Source organism: Geospiza fortis, unplaced genomic scaffold (assembly GCF_000277835.1).
Source record: "Geospiza fortis unplaced genomic scaffold, GeoFor_1.0 scaffold200, whole genome shotgun sequence".
NCBI classification, from domain to species: Eukaryota; Metazoa; Chordata; class Aves; order Passeriformes; family Thraupidae; genus Geospiza; species Geospiza fortis.
This window is the reverse complement of record NW_005054353.1, coordinates 4,068,400-4,084,709: the sequence shown is the minus strand read 5'-3', so window position 1 is coordinate 4,084,709 and position 16,310 is coordinate 4,068,400. Positions and strand designations below refer to the sequence as shown.

Here is a 16,310-nt window from a genome sequence, read left to right as displayed (position 1 = left end):
TAAAAACTTGAACAGACTTTAAGGGTAACTTCCAACTAATAATCCCAGGACCCTGATCTTTGCAGAAGAATCAAGGTACTGAAGAAATAAAACCTAGCAGTTCACTGTATCCACAGCACTAGCTTCCTAATATCTAGCCCTTACTTTTCCTGAATCAAGCTTTTTGGATGCTTAACATTGTTCTAGTCATCATCAAAGTAAGACAAGATGCAAGTGAAACAGCATTCTGAAAGCACCAAATATTTTCTCCAAAAGTTTATGTAAAGTTTAACTCTGGAGTATCTTCAAGCCAATGAGAAATAAAACCAGCACATGGAGAAATATGGTGTACAGAATGAAAAAATTCAAAATTTCCATTAAACTGGAGGGTGATAGATTTTAAATATGAAGGTTAATACTGTACCCATAAGTACCCACTCACCTTCTAACCGCCCATCTCCTGCAGATACAGCTTTCTGACTGATCTCTTTTTGTGAATCCTGGTGCATGTTTTCTCTTTGTTGTTTTGTTTGTTGCATAGTGTGGGTCTTCCAGAGCTTGCGGAGTTCTTCAACTTCTGCCTCTGAGTCTTGACTTTGGTCTCCCACTACTTTTCCTTCGCTAGGTGTCTCTTTCTTTTGAGAGTCTGTGGTATCTTCACAACCTGGACATTCCTCTTCCATCTCATTATCTGCTTTTTTCCCTAGTGAGGAACCCTGATCCTTGCCCACTTCTGTCCCCTTGCTGTGCTCCTCACTACCCTGTGATCTTTGCAAAGACTGCTGGAGGACATCTGCAGTGTTTTCACCAGATTCCTGTCCCCCCTTTAGAGACATTTTAGCACTTTCTGAACTTAAGTGGGTACCAAACTGTTTAACACCTACAACCATTTCGGCACTGGGCTTTAAGTCACTGGCAGCTTCATTGGAGTCTGAAATGACTGTTAAACACTCAGCACTAGTCTGGTTTATTGTTTGGACAGATTCCGATGATGCTCCAGAAGATTTATCTTGTCGAAGCTCATCTGAGGAAACCAGTTCCTCCCGTATTGGAGAGAGTTCTGATTCTGTGAATACATCTTCTGAAAGAGACTCCTCTGTGCTTCTTGGGGCAGTACTAGCACTGTCATTGCCTGTGTCCCGAACCCTGGAATCCGTGTCATCCGTATTGCTCTTCGCAGCTTTCTTGGAATGGCCAAGTTCCCTTACTGACAGCTGCTCTACATCTCTGTTGAGCAAAATAAGAATGTTGTTATAACAGGTACCTCTAAAGTATCAAGCTCTTTTCTTCACTGTTTTGTTCAAGCTCTTAAAACAAACAAACACCCTAAAAACCAACTTAATCCAGAGTATTAGTAATAAACAAGCATAAAATATTATGATACCATAATGGTAAACGTGGCTGACCTTTTGTCAGCACAACACTGCTGGGACTTCCCAAGTTCATGACTTTACTTTCACAAGAAACTCTCCTATGAAACTAACAATATTGTGAGATGCACTTAAAGTGTAAAAATAAAATAAAAACCAAAGTAAAACCAACAAAAAGCTATGCACAACCATAATCTCTAAAGGTGAAAATCATCCATAGTTTTTTTGGGTTTTGTCTCCCCAAGTAGTCAGTACAATTGTACAGACATGTCCCACCCTACAAGGAAGCTGACACCTTGCTCACAGGTAAGACATGAATGGCAGAAATCATCTGGTCTAACCTCAGATATCACAGCCAGTAAAGGCAGAACAGTGGGAACCATCAAAGTAGATCTCACTATTACGCCCACAGAAAATACCTGAAACAGTGTTTAGTGTCTTCAGCAGGGACATAACTTTGAGGACACCATTGTTTGGCAAAATAAACCCGAAACTACTTGATACAACTGAAGATGCTGATAAATAGTGCAAAAAAAAGCAAGCATAAAAATTTATTTTACCCAGAGGAAATAATCTTGCTTAAACCTGCCTTTCAAAATAAACCCACAAGAAATTCTATGACTTTTAGAAGAGGAAGACCAGAGAGGTACTATGAACACGCTCAAGTAAACCTACAGAACTCAAGCTTTTCTCTGTTGTCAAAAAACCTGGGCAGTATACAGCCATCACAAAAAATTCTCATATTTAACTTACTCATGACTAGAGTTCTCAATGTCAAATTCTTTGCTATCAGAAGCACACCAGCTCTTCCATTACCTAGTACTAAATGCTTTTAAGAAGCTTGTACATTATTCTCTGTTTTGAAGGACAATAAATTCACTCTACGGTCTCACAAAACTTCACATTCACTTACATCATATTACTGAGATGCTGCTAAAGCTCAGGATGTTTGCAAAGCACATGCACTGTCTTATCTAAGCATCAACATGAAACTTGTAGTAAGCTTTAAATGACGGAATGATTTTGCTTACAAAGCATGTGGATTCAGCTTTAGAATTCATTATCTATTAGACTAGGCCATTTCTTTAAATTTGCAGGATTATGCTCATTATAGGTGCTCATAGAGAAGTACAATGTAGGGTTCATGAAATCTGTAAAACATCTGTATGCAGCCAGATATTTTTGTCCTGTTTTAGCAGATTGTGGGTTATATATAGAAACCATACAACATGAAATTTTAGTTCTAAGAACCAAAGCGTCCATTGGGCTTATGACCATTTTCCATATCAATAATCTGAATACTGAAAATAAGATTGCTTTGCCAAGTTTTAGCAGGTTTGACAGTTGGAAAAACTGGGAGAGTGGAAGGAGATTAACTACAACAGCAGAATATGTAGGAAAAAAACAAAACAGCGAGAAAACATGATTTAAGTGTCAAATACCTCAAGACACATAGGTCTTGTCAGATCTAGCCGAAGATGTTAGGACTTCTGTTTAGACTTAAAAGATTTGTTCTCCCAAATTTAAAAATATGCCTCATATTTAGCTAGGCACAAAAGTGCAGGGACTGAAGAAAATGCTAGCAGCTAGTGTTGCACCCACTAGTTCATACAGCTGACAAGAAAAATAAATCAAATTGGGCATACAGGCCTCTGAATGCAGAGTATGACCTTTTATTAGCAGACATGTTTTCATTCCACATGCATTCATATTATAAACAAAAGAGAAAATGCATGTGCTACAAGAGCACAAAAATCAATAGCATCATTAAGTCATTAACAAACTAAGCATTTTAGAAAAATACTTGTTTTGCAACTGCAATAACATGACTCAAGCATAGAGTTATCTAATTCTTTACACTGTCTGTCAATTGAAATAGGAACTGTGAGCTACTTTTTAAAACTCAGTCTGGAAAATAAACTTCCAGAAAAAAATTATGCTGAAGGCATCATCATTCTACATCAAAAGCCCCAAAAGTACCACTGTAGCAGCACGTACTTCAGTTGGCCTTTCAATAGACACGTGACATTGGGCAGCAAACAAGACCCTGCCAAGATACCCATTCATTCCCAGGTTTATGCCAAAACTGAGCTCATAAATGGTACGAGGCAGGTTACTACTTCTGAGTGTCCATATAGTTAAGATTATCAAGAAAGACGTATTAGGGTACTACCTATATGAACTGTAAGAGGATATTTTTAAGAGTTATTGAGTATCTTAAAAAAAATGTAACTATTTTAATAGGGTATAGCATTACATATCAAGCAAGCAGCTTTACACTCTCCTGGTAAAAGAAGCCCACTTCCCTACAGCTAGATAATTGAGGCAGTCTGCAAATGTTTGTGTTTTATGGGCTGTGATAGGTAAAGGGGGCATGATTTTTTTTTTAATCCTTTTTGGATTTCAAGACAGAATTTATCTTTTTCTGATGATAATATAAAAGCTCGCCATAAAAAACCAGAGAGAATGGAACAAAGATTTCTCTAATGCTCTTAAAAATTGATTTTAAATGCCTGCTGTACTAAACACCCGTGCTTAGACCTCACCAATGCAAATTCACTGTTTACTCCAAAAAAACACCACACCTAAGGTGAATATGCAGTCCCTCTCCTAGCCATAAAAGGAGAAAAATATACTCCTAGGCCCATAATTATATATACAAATCTTAGAAAATTAATTTAAATCATTTGTCAGAGCAGCAAGATTGAGAAGCAAGTGAAAAATGCTAAACAATAAAAATTTGTACCTAAAATCGTCAAAGCTGCACTTTCTTATTGTGAACACCAGTTTTTAAATTATTAAAGAACCAAACAACATCGACTACTGTTTCCATAGTGGGGAAGGGGCAGAAGAAATTATGTGGTAACACAGATCTTTATAAGAGACTACTGGAGAAAATTAGAATCCATGTATACAGAAGAAGATTCATCCTGCGTCATATATAGGACGTGAGAACTGAAGGTAAAGCAAACTTTCTATAGGATCTTTCCAAGCCAATCTTTGATATCCTCTCCTAACAAGAAAAATAAGGAAAAGGCTGGTTTGCTAGTTTTGTATGGTCAACAATGTGGCTACAGTTCAGATTTACTCAAAGCTTTACAAATACTGTTCTATCTTACATGCTTAATGACTCCTTAATTTTGCTGTCCACAATTTCCTTATACAGAGCAGCTGACATCACTTCTTCCATTGGACACATGATGCCATATTCTTCACAGCCATTCTCTTGGACCAGAGGATCCATTTTATGAGGATCAAACATTATATTATTTGGCGTCACTAGCAGCACACCATTGACCGTACCCTAAAATGAGAGGGAAAAGAAGTGGTAATTTTTCTCCTTCAAATTCCAGCTTATTCTTCATTTTTCAGAAGGAAAAGGGTGTTTTCTATTTTTTTTTAATAAAGCCATTTTTAATTTATTTTTAAGCAACCTGTTATGTTACTAAGTCACTGTTAAACACAAGAAACTAACTTTTTCTGGGGAAGCAAATTAATACCACCTGCTTTCCCAAAATAAAAGAGTTTTATTCCTCACAACTAATCAATAACTGGTTTTAGTAACATAAGAGAAACCTTACATACTGAAGAACACACTAAACAGCTCCTCTGAGATAAGGAGACATCCTTCCCAGATAACCACACAGCTTAACTGGTAGGTTTGAAAGCAATTTTTGTCTAAAACTTGACTCTTAACTCTTCTGTCTCACTTTCCAGTATTTATTTAGAGAGACCTTAAAAACCTATCATTTATCTTAATTTATTTTACACAAAAGTAACAGAGAGGCTGATACAAATCCTTCTAACTTAATGGACACGGTGACTGATTGGAGAAACACATTTACAGAATGAAACTAGAATAAAAAGACTCAAGATTATCAAAGATGAAACTTTGGATGGTTTTAATCACAATGATACTACTGCAGTACACGAATGCAAGTAGAGTTTAAAATTTAACTATGAAAAACTTTGAGGTTTATATTCTATGAATTGTAGGGTTCTTATACAATACAAGTATAAAAACAAAGTTAATTTACAATATGTTCAACTCTGAACAAAAAAAGTTAGAAACACATGCAAACAGCATTTGCCTGCTACAGAAATTCATTTAACTGTTGGAACAGTGGAGTTTGAGCTAAAATTATGAACAGAAGAAAACCTGGCTTTAAGTAGAGTGACAGGAATACTTCAGTTACAGATCTTGACTCCTAAAGACTTTGCAAATCTTGTCAGACATTCCAAATTTTCACTCAAGAACTCAGTTCACGTGCTGTTGAAGGAATTAAATATTGACCTTACTGATAAAACATTCAAAACTATTATAAAGGGTGTGTATTGGAGGAGACTGTTTTCAATTTTGTTTTGAGAAGACATTAGCACAGCACAAACACAGATACAGTTCTTCTGAACTCGAGAAATTTTGTTCCCAGGTGATGGTTGATGACCTTCACAATAGGAAAGCAAAGATACCAACCAGTAAAAAGAAAAGTGCAAGTTATAAAAAAACCCAACCAAAACAAAAGTGTTATTAAAGTCTCAACAATGACCAACGGTATTTCTAGCATGGAAAAATGAAGACATGTCTCAAAAAAAGCCCAAGCATCTGTGCTTGAGTCTTTTAGTTGTTCAGTGCTTAATCAGATTTCATATACATCTTTTAGAGTGCAACACATGTGCTGAAGACTTTGAAGTCAGCAGAAGACATCTACATAATTCCAAGGTGCTTAAAGTACTGAAACAAGGCTGTTATGGCCATTTTTTTCCTGGCCCTGTATTGTGGAAATAGACTTTCAAGGTTGTCCTCCAAGAGGACAACTGTCAAGAGAAGTCTACATTTTGTTTTATCTATTGTAGTCTGGAAAACAAATTTAACAAAACTGCAGAAGTCAATGAGTCTACTCAGAAGAATGACTGCTTCTCTTTAAACAAATATAACTTCTGTAAATTCAGTGCATAATTAAAACCAAAAAAGCAACAGCTTTTCTACATCTGAGCTCTTTCATTAATGGTCATGAAAATGGAATTTTATTAATACTCTCTATATCTGACCCAGAAATTGTCATAGTCTTGATCGCAGTTGGATTAAATGATCATTGTAGGTCACTTCCAACCAAAATATCCTATCCTGTTCTTTCACTGCCCAAATACTGCATGTGGATCTTCAAAACAGCCAGGCTGAAGAGAAAATGGTAAGGTTGTATGACTGCTCTATCTGAAGGACTTAAGTGTTCAACACCAACTTCCACAATTACGTATCACTCAGTAGAAAAAAAACAGTAATTGAGCTCATTAGAGAGCTCTTCATTTCCAGAATAATAGTGTCTTCATTTGTCCACTATCTCATGAACCTTCCTCGATAAATTAAGTGCACAGGATGTGCAAAAGCTTTTGAGGCAATAAAGAAATGATATTTTTCTGTCAAGGGATGTGCTGTCACAACTAAGATATCATTTGTGTCAACAAACTCCAATGCTTTATAACTTGCTTTCAAGAGCACAGATAAGACTGCCTCAGCTGAAAGCACAGGCCAAAAATTGATTCAAGAAAAAAGCTTCATATGTTTGACATGGCTTATCTGAATATTAGAGTCACATCATCAGAATAACATGTATGAAGAACCAGTTACACATCAACTACTAATTTCAGTTGTCTTGCTTCAGAATCAGTTTTAGCAGTTCAGAAAATACCAACTTACCCCTCCCAAAGCCCACAAGCCAGGCTTGTTAGTATCTTAAGCAAACACCATGCTATCAAGGACAAAAATCTGTGCATGTGCAAGGCTACTCACTATATAAGAAAAACAACATTAAGAGACCTTCTATTGTAAACAGAAGCTTCCTAGAGAAGACTGACAATGACCCACTTAATGGCAAAGAATCCTAAACTGGTACATTGACATGGCCTTAGCACATATGGAATTAAGGATTAAAGCTTACCTCTGCAGCCTTGAAGACAAGGCTAGAAATAATAAAAGCTTATCTTGACCTTAGAAGAAACCCTCAACACCAACAGGTAGGCAGGTATTCAACATGAAAATTAACTGGAAAGTGTATTTCCATGTAAAATTTACTACAGCAATAGAAATTGAGAATTCAGACCTAGAAGACTTTTATCTGGATTTGACGAAGTGGCTGATCAAACACTTCACTCGCAATTACTATAAGGAAGAGAAAGATTACAGAGGTATCTTGAAAACAACAGATTTATAGCACCTTAACAAGAGATGACCTATTTTATCCTTATCTATCTAAAAAACATAATGCAACAATTCTGGTTCACAAGTTACTAGGCATGGTCCACAGTTACTAGATGAACACTTGAGTATACTTTTCTAGAGAAGAACTGCTGCTCCAAATGAATAAAAATTAAGTTCCTAATAATACACTAATTAGCATTAGTATTTCTGTCACTTTTCATTATTACCTCCAAGGATCACTGAATGTTAACCCAGGTAGCTAAGCAATGCTCAGGTTAAGAGCCAGATAAAGAAAAATTTTGTTTGGCTGCAGATTTTAGTTACTCATTTTCAGACATGCCAATGTTTCTGACACTCGCTCTTACAATTTCTGTGACTCTTACAGGAATAATATGTTCTGTCTTTACTACCTTGTTTGCAGGAGTAAAAGCTTCCTTAAAGCTATTACTCAACAGATGTTGTTTCTTAGTATGGACAGAAACCAAGTGCTGTTGATGCTGGGAGGAAAAAAGAACATCAGAACAAAACATACAAGTGGGAGCACACAAGCCTTTAGCCAATTGCTTAAGAGCTGCTCATTATGCTCAGTCCTTCCTGAGAGATGAGAACTGCAGCAACTCCAGCATTTGAGAGCTAACACCACAGCTTTGCATAAGTCAACAAAAAATTGCATCCATTCTTTAAAGGAAATACCTGAAACTTCATTTCCTTGTTGGAAATGAAGGATTAGACACATTTCTAAGTTAGCATTCCTAAAATACATATACTCCAGAACTATTGTATCAGAGTACACAACGATGAACTCCTGAGCATTTTAGTATCATGCACTCATCATTTAAGGCTCTAAAACAACTTTTCTGGTTACTTATACATATTTGTGCACTATGGCAGCAGATGCCACAGCCATATCATAAAATATCCAGGAATGGGTAATAAAGGTGATGCCAGAAAAAACCCTGGAGTATCTCTGTATCAATAGTGTGGCTGGCAGGACCAGGGCAGTGATTGTCACTTGGTACTCAGCACTGGGAAGTCACATGTCAAATACTGTGTTCAGTTCTGGATCCCTCAATTCAGGAAGCACATTGAGGTGCTGGAGCAAGTTCATAAAATACCAGTTGAGCTGGTGAATGGTCTAGAGATTAAGTCATGTGAGCAGTAGCACAGGGAACTGGGCTTGTTCAGCCTGGAGAAGAGGAAGCTCAGGAGGGACCTTATTACTCTCTATGTGAGAAGAGGTTGTAGCCAGGTGGGCACTAGCTTCTTCTCCCAGGCAACCAGGAACAGGACAAGAAGAAATGGCCTCAAGGTGTGCTAGAGGAGGTTTAGGCTGGGCATCAAGAGGAATTTCTTCACAAAAAGGGTTGTTAAGCATTGGAATGGGCTGTCCAGTGAAGTGGTGGAGTCACCATCCTGGGAGGTTCAAGTAACGACTGGATGTGGCACTTAGTGCCATGGTCTAATCAACAACATGTGATCAGGAAAAGATTGTACTCGACCTTAGAGGCATTTTCCAACCTAAATGATTCTGTAATGCTGTTTTTGGTAAGTAACTTCCAACAAACTAACCTCCCCTGCCATCTTATAAACACCAAAGATGACTGAGAGCCTAGTCCCCATATATAATCTCCTTGGTTCCTTGCCTTTGGAGCAGGGAGAAAGTTCCCAAGCTCCTTCTCTGACCTGGTTAAGCTATTGAAAATATTTTGAGTGTGAATATATTCTTCAAAGTGAAGAATATTGTGGGGCTTATTTATGAAAAACAAAGCCCTCATCTACCCATATTAAAAAAAGATGAATCCAGCTTCTCCTTTGTGGGCTATTAAGTTGGGTCTTCAGCCCAGATCCCCTTAAAATAAATCAAATACTCAATTAACATTTCAGAAAAGCTCTTTGACTCAATTTTTTACAAATTCAATTTTTCAAAATGGCCACAAGAATTATTTGTGCTAACAATGTTGTTAGAGATCTGCAAATCAGAGCACAAGCTCAAGCAAAAATTGCATGCATGCTACCAATTGCTACATGACTCCAGTATACTGATGTTTGCTCTAATCTCCTCATTTTCTAGTCCTTGGGAAAAAATAATTTAAAAGATGAGCATCTATAAACAACTCAATTGTTGCTACAGAGCCGTGAGAAACAGATTTTTAGGGCATCCTCCACAAAATAACCAATGACTTGTTTCTCTTGGACCATAATTATTAAGTAATTGTTGAGAGAAAAAATACTAAAAATACTGGCTATGAAAATGAAATACAAACTAGACTCTGCATGCAGCTACTAAGTAATTCAACACGATACTGTTACAGGAAGTTCTGGTTCTGGAACAAAACTCCCCAAAACAGCACTTGTAGAAATGAAGTTTCCCACATGCAATAGATTTTAAAGTAAAGTGAAGTAAAATTCTGTTCAGGTGAAATTCTGATTTAAGATCCTCAAAGAGAAATGCTAAATCATTCTATTACTAAAAACCATGTGGAAATTCTAGGTTATTAAAAAAAATATATCTCTTGAGTCTTAAAGCTGCTCTAGAAAATATTAATCCAGATACACAAAAACATACATATGGAAGGTAGATTAAACTGCACATGTATATATTCAGTTCTGAATCAGTTGTGTCGTCTTACCATTAAAATTACTTACACCTCAGGAAAGGGAAGCTCTAACTCCCATGTAAAACCTGAGATGGAAATCTGAACAATCATTATAAAGGGAGGTTTAGAGCCAAACTATCACATTGGTGAGCCCACGCATTAAGATTAAGCAGCTTAGTAAAACAGTTCTAAGAAAGATTGAAAGGACTCCTAACAAGAAGTTCTCAAACATAAGTTCTCTAAATAATTCCATTGCATTCTTGAACACACAAGGTTGAATAAAAACTATAATTTATGATTTATTAAGCTTTTATCATGAAAATAACATTTATTTTATGTCTTGTTTCTTGTAGGAGTTTTGAACCTCATCATTATGCTCCTTTTCACTTAATGAGCAATAAATGTGTGTTTTCTGTGCTTTCATTTCCAGGTCAGTGGTTTGGGTTTTTTCAAGCCTCAGTATTAGTAATTTTCCTTTACCTACTACATTTCAAAACAGTTAAGTAAAACTTAGCAACAATAAAAAGAATTCCAAACTTCCCTAACTAGTTTCAGTTACAATCATGCAGACTTTTTAAAGTACCTTTGTTTTGGCACAAGAAACAGTGCAAAGAAGAAAAAAAACCCAGAGCAGCACACTTTTCTAAAGTAGAAGCCAACAGTGCAGTTGTAAAACAGGGCACACCTATGTATACAGTAAGCAGTAAGTCAAGGTGTGACTGCAGCACACTGGTCACACTGATTTATTGTCTGTACAGAATATTCCCATGACCCTGCCTCTTACTGTGCTCAACATCCTGCCTCTATCAGTAGCCATAACCAGCTAACACAGAGCAAGTGCAATGAACAGAGCAAGCATTCCAGGTTCCAGACACTGCTCCTCAGAGAATTCCTCTGTGCTTGTCCAGAAAGTCACGAGTGTGACTAAATGCAACTCCAACCACACAGAGAATAAGCAGTTTTAAAAAGTGACAAATGAGACAATCTTACCCTAATGAAAGCCCTTTTGTACAGACACACTGTAAAATAGGCCTTCACTAGATTTCAGCCTACAAGCAGCAGTCACAGTGATGACAGACTTCACAGCTGAAGCCCTAAAGAATGGCTACCTAAGAGCTTCAAAAATCCCTTTCAGAGTAGAAAGCAAAGGATGAATCTTTTAAGCTTTCTCCAAAAAACTTTTGCAAGTTTATCATCCTGCATAATGAGGAAATGTATCAAGGAGAGGCAAGACAACATTTAAGAGGACATTCTTACCACATGTGGCACAAAGTCTAAATTACATGCTAAACTTACAAGATCTGGCACTCGAATCTGAGTAAGTCAGTACTCATTTTTCTCCCACCCACCTCCCCAGGTATGGACAGACACTGCAATGGGTTATACAACTTTTTACAAACAAAATTCTCCCTGAAGTTCTCAGAAAATAGGCTGTAATGCTGCAAGCCAAAGACCATTAATACTTCCTGTAATATCGTGACGAAAAATTACAGCACATAAATAATATGCTGTAAATTTTAACCCCAGATTTTTTTCAGTACATCCAATTTCTAACAAAGGCTCACAGGTCTCAATTCCTCTGCATAACAGCACTTAAAACTGATAAGTAAGGATGTGCCTCGGATCAACCTAAGAAAGTCACCTACAGACAGAATGCAACAAGTGAAAAAAAATATCTGCAAAGCAGAACAAAGTAAAAAACAAAGCTGTTCCAGTACTTGCATCACCAACTTCTAACAAGCAGCTTTTGTCAATACACATATATTGTCAAAAGGCTTGAAGCCTAGACACACATAGATTTGCAATCCTTTCCCCATCAGCCAAAAAATCAAAAATCACAGTTTCAGGAGATTTTTATTAACCTGTTTATCATTAGTGTACCTTATACGGAAACCTATTGCTGAACAACACAGAAACAGTGTTATTTCTATATACACACCTGAACCTCAGGCAAAGGAAGAAATATTAGAAGTACTTTGAATTTTATTGCATTCATTCAGGGAAGGTATTTTTCATAGATAAAGTGCCTACTAGTAACTTTTCTGCGAGGTAGTGGAGCAATACATTTTGATTTTTGGTAAAGTGCTCTGAGATAACGTCAAAACACTTTACCTCAGTCCCTAGAAGTCTGTGCAAGAATTGTGCATTTATGAGCTAAACACACGTTAATCAAGTGTCACTAACTTTGAGGCATTTTGTGTAATGATGCTATTGAAAGAACTCTAACTGCTTCAAAGAAAAAAACAAAATCAAGTTTTCTACCACACCACACCAAGCCAAATGGTGAACAATACAGAACTTGTTTGCAGAATCAGAAGTTTATTCTGCTCACCCTGTCCTGCTTTAAAAAAAAAAAGGAAGCAAAGCTATGCAGCTGTATATTTCCTAGCACAGTTTATACATGTTTTTGTCCACTGTAAGTAAAGAAAATTACCTAAGAGAGATACTAACATAAGGAACAAACAGACCTCATGCCCTCAACATACAAGATTTATGTAACAGTACAGCATCAGAGATGTCTGTCACATATCAACTGCTTGCATCAATCATGTCCTGAACAAGAGGCCTGGAGAACCCGAAAGAAACAGTGAGTTAAAAAAATTAGTATATTTATACAGACATATGTATGTAAGTTGATTCATCTATTCATCCCCGACTAAAGTCTACTCTATGTTTATACTTTAAACATGTTTTATTATTACATTCTATACAGTAACAGTAAAACCTGAATGTTTCAGTACCTTGCCATTAGTGATGTACTTGCAATTAATTTTTAGAAATTTCTCTGTAAATGCTTCCTCCTCTTCGGAGGTGGATGATACCACTCTTGAAGGACGAACACATGCATGTGCTGGCGAGACAGCTGACTCCTTCTGTTGGACTCCATCTGAATCCTGAAAGGAAATAGAAAGAAACAAAGAAGAACTTAGCAACTTGCTTTTTTCAATATCAACTTCTGGAGATTTTCTGCTGCGTAATTTGACCAGTCAGGTAACTGATGGACAGATTATAAAAGAACAGCCCCAACAGGGACTCAAGGATTTGAAACTGACCACCAAGACAGCAAACAGTGTTCAAGGCCAGGCTGGATGGGGGTGTGAATAACCTGATCTAGTAGAAGGTGTCTCTGCCTATGGCAGAGGGGTTAGAACTGGATATCTTTAAGGCCCCTTCCAACCCAACCTATTCTATGATTCTAAAAAAGATTTTAAAAAAATCACATACACAAATGTTGAATAAGTTTGAACACAATGATCCTGGCAATGTTTCTGGCCCATGTTCTACTCTACCCATTCAGTTCACATTTTCCCAGTATTTTAACAAGGCTGCTTTGGAACAGTGTCAAGAGCCTGGCTCTAGCCAGGGTAAGAAACATGCCTTCCCTCATCTGCTGAGCCTGTCATTTCCTCACAGAAAGCAATCAGTGTTGTCAGGTATGATATAGCCTTGGTAAATTCTCTTTGGCTGTTTCCAACCATCTTTATCATTCACATGCCTGGAATTAACTTTCAGAGGATTACCTTCATTATTTCCCTGGGAAGATAATAGAGTTATCTATCTCACTATCTACCAGTATATCCAACTAAGTAGTGCACATGGAACCCTAGGGACAGGACAGACAATGAAAAAATTTGTTTTCAAACTAAAGATAAACAAACAGTAGACAGACTTCACCAAAGCCTATTTTATAGGCACAGAAACCCTGCTTTGGCGCTTCACCTACATCTAAAGGCTTTAATTTCATACATAATTGCTATTTTTAGTTACTAATAAAATATTATTATTTTTATAAATGAGAACTCCCATATTCCTTTTGGTTTTCTGCTTTCCTGTTCAGTTCTATTCACCAGTACAGATTGCAGATAAATGCCTTTAATCACATCTAGGAACATTATGAACAACTGTTTTCAGTTCATTATGTCTCTGGCACTACTTTAGCCTTTGCCAGCATCTTTCAACCTCCATTACAGATCAACCAAAAAAACCAAAAAAGTGTACAGAACACCAAACTGAATTTTGCTGAAAAAGCTGATCAAGATATAATTAGGAAACAAATCTCCTGGAGATTAATTCTCCCTCTACGTACACCTTCTTATTGAAAACTACAGTGTCACTCTTGTGACACATAACTCAGCAAGTGTCTCTGGAAGTGCTCAACTGATATCCAAGCCCACTCTGAATAAGCCAGCTATTTCTCACAATCTCAGATCCCAGTATGGCCTGGGAAAGGGAGGGCAGGGAGATGCACCACCACAATGGTACACTTTCCAATTTAATGATGATGCCCTTGTCACTACATATTATTTTGAAGTGGAATTTGAGTTTTATAGGTAGCAAAGCATATAGGACTTCTCAAATATGTGCCTAAGACTGTTGAATGAAGAAATCTTTCAAAAACCCAGCAGCACTAGAAAAGCTTCAAAATCTAGGCTAGTTCTTACATAGTCTTACTGACAGCAACAAAATTGTTGAAATACACAATGAAATCTTAGCTTAGGTGTAGCAAAATTAAAACAAAACAAAAAATAAAACCAACAAAAAAACCTACCAAAAACCCCCCAGCTTTAACAAAAAGTTATGCAGGTCTTTTATCAGCCACATGCTGGTTTGTATCTAGTCACATGGCTGTGGTAAGCTACTCCAATTTTCAATAAAACAAAATAACAAGACTAGAACATGTCAGCTTGTTTTTGACTGAACAGGCATTCAGATATTTGTTAGCCTTCTTATAAAATTTGTAAAAAGAAATTACTGATTCTATTGAGCAGAGCAGAGAGAAGACTCCTTTACATTACATAAGCAGAGGAACAGACCTTTACCTTGAAACATGCTCAAATTTAAACTGCAAATCTGGAGTCAAAACTGGGGGACAGTCAAAGAAGACAGAAATCAAGAGAGCATTAGAGAATGTATACTAGTATGTCTCTCCTTCATAATGATAGCAATCAGCAAAAAGAGAAAAGAAAACCATGAAAGACAGGTGCTATGATGAAGAACAAAACCCTCCAGCCTCAACTGCTCACACAGAAGTTGAGTGCCTTTTGAGTTGTTAGAGAAGACTGAAAACAAAACCAAACACACAAAGTTCACACTGACAAGTACAAGTGATTTCTGTTCTTTGATTTTTTGACAAATATTTCTTCTTTCCTTAGAGGTACTTTGAAAGGCCTCAGAAACAAAATAATTACATTATATACCGTCTCATTGCTAACCTGACCTTCCCTGAAGCATTTAAGAACTGCTTGTGATGATCCATGACATGTAACAAGATACTTTATTGTTGCATAACTGTTTTGTGCATCAGTTAAATGAAATTTAACATTCCAATTGTTGCTAGCAGGGGACTAACTACACTAAAGGAAAAAATTCTTTTGCAGAAGAGGTTTTTAAGTATTTTCATTTACTTTGTTTCTTCTACACTTGCAAGTTTTTATCTCCCATATAAACATATAGTCAACAAAAAGTTTTCAAACAAATTACAGGTATGGTTGCATCTCCTTATCTACTATATGCTTAGAGATACACAAAATAATTGACAAAAGAAAGAATAAGGTATTTTTCTGGCATGGAATCTGTAGGAAAAGCTCAGATTTCCAATAGTAAAATTGATAACTTTACCCTCTAGTAACTTCTTACAATATATGTTACATGGATAGATCTTTCTGAGACTGATATAGCTAGAAAATATGTGATACAAGAATGTATTCTTGCAGGTGAGGCTGCTTGCTGTTCTACACCACCCTCAGTTTGCCATCAAACACAAAAGAAATTATTCAGCACAAATGACAGACATAAGAACTGGCATGCTAAGACAGAGAAAAGAGATCACAGCAAAACCAAACAGCGATCCTCAGTAGAAAGGCCACCATAGACTTTGTAATGCAGCTTGGGAACCTCATCAGCAACAAAGCAAAATCTTTATATTTAAACTTGGCTGGACCAAGTCATATAAGCAAATAAGTAAATGCTTTAAGTCTCAAACCCTCCTAAATTTTGAGCACACAGAATCCTGGAATAGATGTTTGACAGTTTGACTGGGTAGTGTCAAAATATGCTAACAAGAAAATTTCTTATTTGAGAGGAAAAGATAATTGGAAAAAGAACAGTGGTGATGCATGAAGAAGCATCCAAATGAGACCATAGTTGCAAAAACTGCAGAGCAGCGCA

The 16,310-nt window shown here is 36.8% G+C and overlaps 1 protein-coding gene across 3 annotated transcripts in view; it reads right to left on the bottom strand.

The window, feature by feature from the left end:
* Positions 1-16,310, bottom strand: part of OXR1 (oxidation resistance 1) — a 227,912-nt gene that overhangs the window by 37,958 nt on the left and 173,644 nt on the right. For all 3 annotated transcript variants that reach the window (XM_031058973.1, XM_031058972.1, XM_031058974.1), the window contains exons 6-8: positions 12,884-13,036; positions 4,469-4,653; positions 422-1,206 (exon numbers count right to left, since the gene is read on the bottom strand). In XM_031058973.1, coding sequence (XP_030914833.1) covers positions 422-1,206; positions 4,469-4,653; positions 12,884-13,036 — 1,123 coding nt within the window. The remainder of the gene's footprint in view (positions 1-421; positions 1,207-4,468; positions 4,654-12,883; positions 13,037-16,310) is intronic.